The 6,810-nt window shown below is 41.1% G+C and overlaps 1 protein-coding gene across 1 annotated transcript in view; it reads right to left on the bottom strand.

Moving 5' to 3' along the window:
• Nucleotides 1–2,979: 2,979 nt before the first annotated feature.
• The window catches only part of LOC118743574, a 5,126-nt gene continuing 1,295 nt past the window's right edge, over nucleotides 2,980–6,810 (bottom strand). The window contains exon 2 of the mRNA XM_036476339.1: nucleotides 2,980–3,117. Coding sequence (XP_036332232.1) covers nucleotides 2,980–3,117 — 138 coding nt within the window. The remainder of the gene's footprint in view (nucleotides 3,118–6,810) is intronic.

The raw sequence follows: 6,810 nt of genomic DNA on the forward strand, positions 1-6,810 counted from the left end.
CATCGCCTGCCGAGGGACCACCGCTGTTAAGAAAAAACCTTTTTTCGATATTTTTGCGATGTTGCTTTCACCAGGGTTTGAACCCAGGTGCTGCGGAGTGAAAGCGTGCACTGCTTACCACTACGCCACAGCGGCCGAAATTTCTTTTAGCACCGTTTATCTTTGTAAATATGTGCATATATATTTAATTATTTACTTACGAAAAAGGCGCCAAAATTGATAACATGAATATTAGAGTGGTTAAAATTTTTTTTTGTGATAAAAAAGAAACGTGTTTTTTTTATTTTGAAAAAAAAAAAAAAGTTTTCTTAGAGGTCGCGCTGACATGTTAAAATGCAGCTAAAAATGTGGTTTTTACATATAATTACTCTGGTATTATTGGGGAACATTCCCTTAATTACATACCTGTCTTGGGCAGTTAGAATGGGCCTAGTGCCCGAAAATATGCTCTCGAAAAGAGACTAGTAATATTTCATATTTCCAATACGAATGCACTGAGGATAAACTTTTGCATACTGTTTTTCTTTTATTGATCCTCTGTTCTAAGCAACAACACAACCATTTAGCTTTCTAATCGAAAAAAATAGAAAACACGATCGATACGCTCAAAGTGCCAAAATATGTTGGCAAAAAAAATTGACTACTTTCATTTTATTTTTAATAGTATTTACATTTAAAACAAAAAAGGCAATTCAACTCAAAAAAAGTTCGGAAGATTACGTTTGCGTCTTAGTAATTAATTGTTGATCCTTTGGCTTGTATAACAGCGGCGCATCTTCGGGGCATGGAATTCACCAGTCGTTCACACTGCTCCTTCTTGATGGATTGCCAAATCAACTGGACTTTCCGCCATAAATCCATTTTATTAGATGGCTTAGGCATTTTAGTGAGCTCTCGTTTCACAATCCCCCATAAATTCTCAATAGGATTGAGATCTGCGCTCTGGGAAGGCCATTCCAGTACGCGAATATCCTCATCACGCAGCCATTTTTTTGTCGCAGCAGCCGAGTGCTTGGGATCGTTATCCTGTTGGAAGCGCCAAATTTTCGGCATCTCCTCTGTAGTATAAGGCAACATGACATTTTGCAAAATATCGATGTATTTTGCCGAATTCATTATGCCGTCGATTCGGTACAATGGCCCAACACCATAGTATGAAAGACAGCCCCATACCATTATATTTCCGCCGCCGTGTTTCACGGTTTTTTTTTGTAAACCGCGCTGTCAGTTCTTTCCGTGGAGGTCTGTGAACATAAGTGCGGCCATCGCTACTAAAAAGATTAATTTTGCACTCGTCAGACCACAGAATATTTCGCCATTTACTGTTAGGCTCATTCATGTTTTGTCTGGCAAAACACATTCTTTTTTGGATATTGGTTTTGGTTAAAAGGGGAACATTTTTAGCGATGCGCCCTGGTAAATTTGCGATAGCTAAGCGAAGACGAACTGTTCGAGAACTGATGGGAAGGTCTAAAGCGTTTTTAATTTCCTTAGAAGTAGCAAATGGCTTCGATTTCGACATACGGACGAGAGCGCGGTCTTCTTTAATGGTCGTTTTTCGTGGTCTTCCTCGTTTTTCTTCGGTGTTACTTTTGCTTTTAAGTGCATTACTTACTAAGTGATCAGAACGTTTAACTATTTCAGAAATTTTTTTAATTGTATAACCTTTTTCTCGACGGTTTTCAATAATTTTTTTTTTCACTTTCGGTGCAATGTCCGCGGCGTCCCATTTTACAAACTCATTATTCAAAAGCAGATTAGTAACTTACGTTGCATTGCAAAAAATTCCTCTATTAGTAAATCGGTTCGCTTCTAACAGTTTTAAGGAGAAAATAACGGCGTTTTTCCATTTCAAATGTGATGAGTCTATTGTTTTTGCCAACTGGTTCTGGCATTGGAAGTGTTCGGACCGTGTTTTATCTTATTTTTCATTGGGGAGCTAAATGTTTGTGTTGTTGCTAAGAACACGTGATCAATACAAAGAAACATGTGTGTACAACAGTCCATCATCAATGCATTCAAATTGGAGATCTGGACGATGGAGTGCATACAATGGCTCAGAGTCTATTTTTTTGCCACCAGTGTATGTATATATGTAACAAAATGGAATACAAAATTTAGGGATATTAGAAATCAATAAGGTTGCCCATCATGGCCAATAACTTACATACAATTAATGGAAATATTTTTTTCTTCATGATTGTATACATTAACTCTAAAACTACTGTTATACCTGTTTTTGCATTAATTGCATTGAATCTGTGCGATCCACAAGCAGTTAAATTCCTCTCTATGAATTTTGAGTTAGCTCACTTTAGATCTAGGTGTGCGATATGGCAACACCAGGGCTGATAGGGTACAGTTTTTTTTGGATCAAATATATTGAAAATTCATCGTTATTTTGCGTTTTTTACAAGAAAAAAAATTGAAAGGCTATTATATTGGTAAAAAACTAGTTTTGATTTTGTGTATTGATTGAGATTATTATATATAGGTCTGATGCTAGCCAAGTTATGCTGTTTATCAGGCCCGCGGAGTGACCTACAGTTTTACGCCGACTCCGAACGGCGATTGTATTTTTATGAGAAGCTGTTTTTCATGGCAGATATACACTCGGCGGTTTGCCATTGCCTTCCGAGGGACGACCGCTGTTAAGAAAAAATTTTTTCTATATTTTTTGTGATGTTGCTTCGACCAGGCTTGAACCCAGGTGCTGAGGAGTGAAAGCGCGCACTGCTTACCACTACACCACAGCGGCCGACGCGGGGTATATAAATGTTAAATATTTCAAGCTCAACATCGTCAAACTGGAAGGCTATGCTCTGACATTCTGGGGTGGGGCCCCGGGTCTATACCTTCTTCGATGACACGATATTGCACAGTGTAATATAGGATTACCGCTAGACCTCCACCATTGTCTTCCTCGCGATCTCTGCGGAGGATGTTGTAGCCGTCAGAACTCAACAGAGTGAAGTAACTTTACAACTGCGTTTCCTGGATCGCATCTTTCAGTATGCCATACCGACCCATAGAGACGGTTATCTCTTCGATCTTGCTATGGAGTCCATTGCAGACTGAAGCCAAGTTTCCGCATTTCGTGTTTTGACACACGTGTGACTGTGTGATTAGCAAAGAGGTGCTAGTTAACCCTCACACGGGAATTGTGGTCCACTCCCTGTGTGATCTAAGGCCTGAGCAGTTTTCTATACGAGAGCCACCGTTTACAGGTGTTGCACCTAACCGAAGTGGAGTTCGAATGAAGGCGTCACTGGCAAACTCAGAAGAAATAGGTTTCTGGGCCAGAGTTGGTCCCAATTCTCGGCCGGAGAAGAAGGATGCGCAGCAATCCGGCTGCAAGGTGTTTTACTATCAACGAAAAACAGGGTTAGGTCGCCGAAACTATAGTTTTTGGTCAGGAAAACCCTGAATAATTCCGATATGAAGAACCGGCTTTCGTGGGTATTGAGTGCCACCGTAACCTTCATCCCTTTCACCACCTTCATCACTGCTCATCCATTCTTCTGGTGGTTCGATGAATATCCTAAGCAGTGTTGCCGCGGCTCATTTTTAGTGGTAGCCAAATTCCTTTAAAAAAAAGGGCTAAAAAGGAGCTAAAAGAAGGGGGGTGTAGGAAAGATTCTAAGTTTGCAGTTTCTGTACATATATTAATTGTGGGTTAGACTTTTATATAAAATCAATCAAAAAATTATCAATGAAAAGAATAGGCGAAACTGGTCAAAATGTCTCACTGCCATTACTTCGCATATAGGTACATACATATGTGTGTAAAAATGTGAGAATAGCTATATTTCTCAGAGTATTTCCCCTCCGTAATTGGAATTCTGTGTAATTTTACTATGAATTTATGTACATATATGTATGTCTAATAGTAGCCCACGATGCTAAATCGGGATTTACTCGAGCGGCATTTGGACCTATTGGATTTTGTAGGTTATGTGATGGGAAGCAAAAAAGGTCATGTGAAGTTTTTCCTTACAGCGGTGGGTGGAGGAACTACAGGCTTCCAAAAATGTAAAAAAAAAAAACAGTTACATGGATTTACTCGAGAGCGTCAGGTATTGATAGTGAATGGATCAAACGGGTTTCTGATGACGGTTGCATGGTGGGGGTGGGCGTACGGAAGGGTCAAAAATGGGTGACAAAAAAATTTACTCGAGCGCGTCAGATATTCATAAGTGATGTTGAATGCGCCCGAATGAACGTCCCATTCAATAATCTGACGATTCAGATGTGACGCAAGCTCGTGGCGTCTTCTTGAAGATGCAAAAAAAAAAATCGCCATTTGGATTTACTCGAGCGCGTCAGATTTTCATACAGAAGGTTCATCTCGATGCCCTGGTCGTGCTGTTCCATAATATGGCGATTATCTGGAGGGGTTTTCTTAATCTGACGGTTAAAACTAATAATTTCGTAACAAAACATATTAAGAAAACATAATATAACTGTAAATACTTATTATTTTATCCGTGCAACTATTGTTGACTTTTTTTAAACGTGCCCTTTATTGGTATTAGAATTTAAGTAATATTTAATATCAGATATTCAGTGATACTTTAGCTACGTTAAAAAACTTGTCTTTGTCTCCCTAATGCCAAAAAAGCCAATGCCAATACTCGCCTCTCAATTGTGCGGACTTCTCCCGATTTCACATAGCAAAGTCGAACAGCCAATCAGCGATCGCCACGATGACAGTGAGTTTGAAGTCGTTAGCAAACGTCAGAGGCCAAAGACGTTGCCGGATCTTGCAACACGTCCCCCTGGTGTATCCTGGCTAGGTTCCAACAGTGCTTTTAAATCAAGAACGGCTAGTTTCGTCGCAGGCCTTTCGTGCAAGGCAGTTATGGTTTTAATGGTTGCGCTCCTTACTTGTGCGTCAACACTTCGGCGAACATCGATTACTCGATCCTTTGGCGAACAGTTGCAGGGACTATTTGGGTCTGCGATAAGTACGACGTCTCCAACTTCGATGGGTTTTACATTTTCGAACCACTTAGATCGTCGCGTAATGATAGGGAGATATTCCTTTAGCCATCGCCTCCAAAACGAGTTATCCAACTGTTGTGAGGCCTCTCTGCGTAGAGGCTGGTCAGTCCATCAGCGGTGATCTCCGACATGGGCTTGGAACTGACTGAATTGCCGAGGAGAAAGTGATTAGGCGTCAGTGCTTCATCCTCGTAGTCGGATATCGGAACATATGTTAGGGGCCGAGAGTTAACCACCATTTCAGATTCCATTAACTCAGCACGTAATAGTTCGTCACTAGTAGTTCTTCCTCTCAATATGGAATATAAAACATCTTTTACGGAGCGTACTAATCTCTCTCACACACCACGCCGCTGGTGGAATGAACTTCCAAGTCATTTTAAGACTGGTAAAGGTTATGATGATTTCGCTTTTATCCATTAGGTCTAAAACGACTTGCAATTCCCTTTCCGCACCCTTAAAATTTGTGTCATTGTCACTCCAAAACTCTACCGGATTACCTCTTCCGGCAATAAAATTGCGTATAGCAAAAATGCATGAGTCCGCTGAAAGAGTGCGAGCGATTTCGATATGGATCGCTCTTGTCGTGAGGCAGGTGAACAATACTCCGTACCGTTTTTCGCTGCTTCTCCTTATCGATACCAAGAGCGGGCCAAAAGAGTCGACCCCGACATACGAAAACGGCCGGTGGAAAGCAGCGACTCTAGCAGGCGGTAGATTGCCCATCCTAGGCGGTTTGGGTCGCGCGCTGGTTATTTTGCAATATGGACATCAGCGTTTCACCTGATTGACAAGCACTCTTAGCCGAGGTAGCCAGTAATATCGTCGGACGTAGTTTACCACCGTTTCTGGATTTCTATGTTGATATTTAGCGTGAATATCGGACACGATCAGATATGTTATATATTGATCTTTGGGAAGGATAACTAAATCGTTCTTCTCGCTCGGGCTTAAGCGTTAACCGAGACGTCAAAAGGTTGCTGCTATCTAGATACGGAGATAGTTTGTAGATCGAACTAGACCGTTCCACGTACCTCCCGTCTTTGAGCGAAAATATTTCATATGTGAAGGTGTCAAGCTGGGCCTGTTTCCACAGCATTATTTCAGCCAGCTGGAAGTCTTCGGTGCGAGATGTACGATAGCTAGCTTCTATCTTTCGAATGCTTTATTCTGTTCAACCAAATTCTGGCACAATAGATAACTGCTGCGGTCATGGTAAGGAGACGGCGTCAGGATGAATATCGATTTGCATCTAATTTGATGAATTCGTTTAGCTGCCTTTCGTGATGTACCCAGGGTTCGGAAATATTCACTCACCTTCGTACGCGAACGCGAAGGTGAACGTATCAAATATTCTGTATTGATTCTCCTTCGCGAACGTGAAGCATAAAACCAGTCCAGATAGTTCGCGTTCGCGAATGTTAGGTAGAAAAAATTCCCGCTGTTGTTCGTACGCGTATGTATTGGTGGACCAAACAGCGTGCGTTCATATATGTAGCTATAAGTGGCAGCGATGCCTTCGCGAAGGTTCACTGCTGTCGTTCTCCTTCATAAATGAATGAAAATGCTGCGGCAAATATTCGCGGAAAGTTGGTGTGGCTAGAGATACTATTCTGTGCGAAGGCAATTTTGTTAATTGCATAAGATTTGCACCGTTCATTCGATTTTCAAAAATGAGGTGTCAAATGAAAGGGCTTGACCTCTGGATGTGCAGAAAGGATATATTTTTTTAATAGGGTTGCCACCTCGTTTAAAATTATGATATTTACACCGTTCTCCCGATTTTCAAAAATGAGGTGTCAAATG

This window comes from Rhagoletis pomonella, unplaced genomic scaffold (assembly GCF_013731165.1).
Source record: "Rhagoletis pomonella isolate Grant_MI unplaced genomic scaffold, Rhpom_1.0 Rhpom_scaffold_00007, whole genome shotgun sequence".
Lineage (NCBI taxonomy): Eukaryota > Metazoa > Arthropoda > Insecta > Diptera > Tephritidae > Rhagoletis > Rhagoletis pomonella.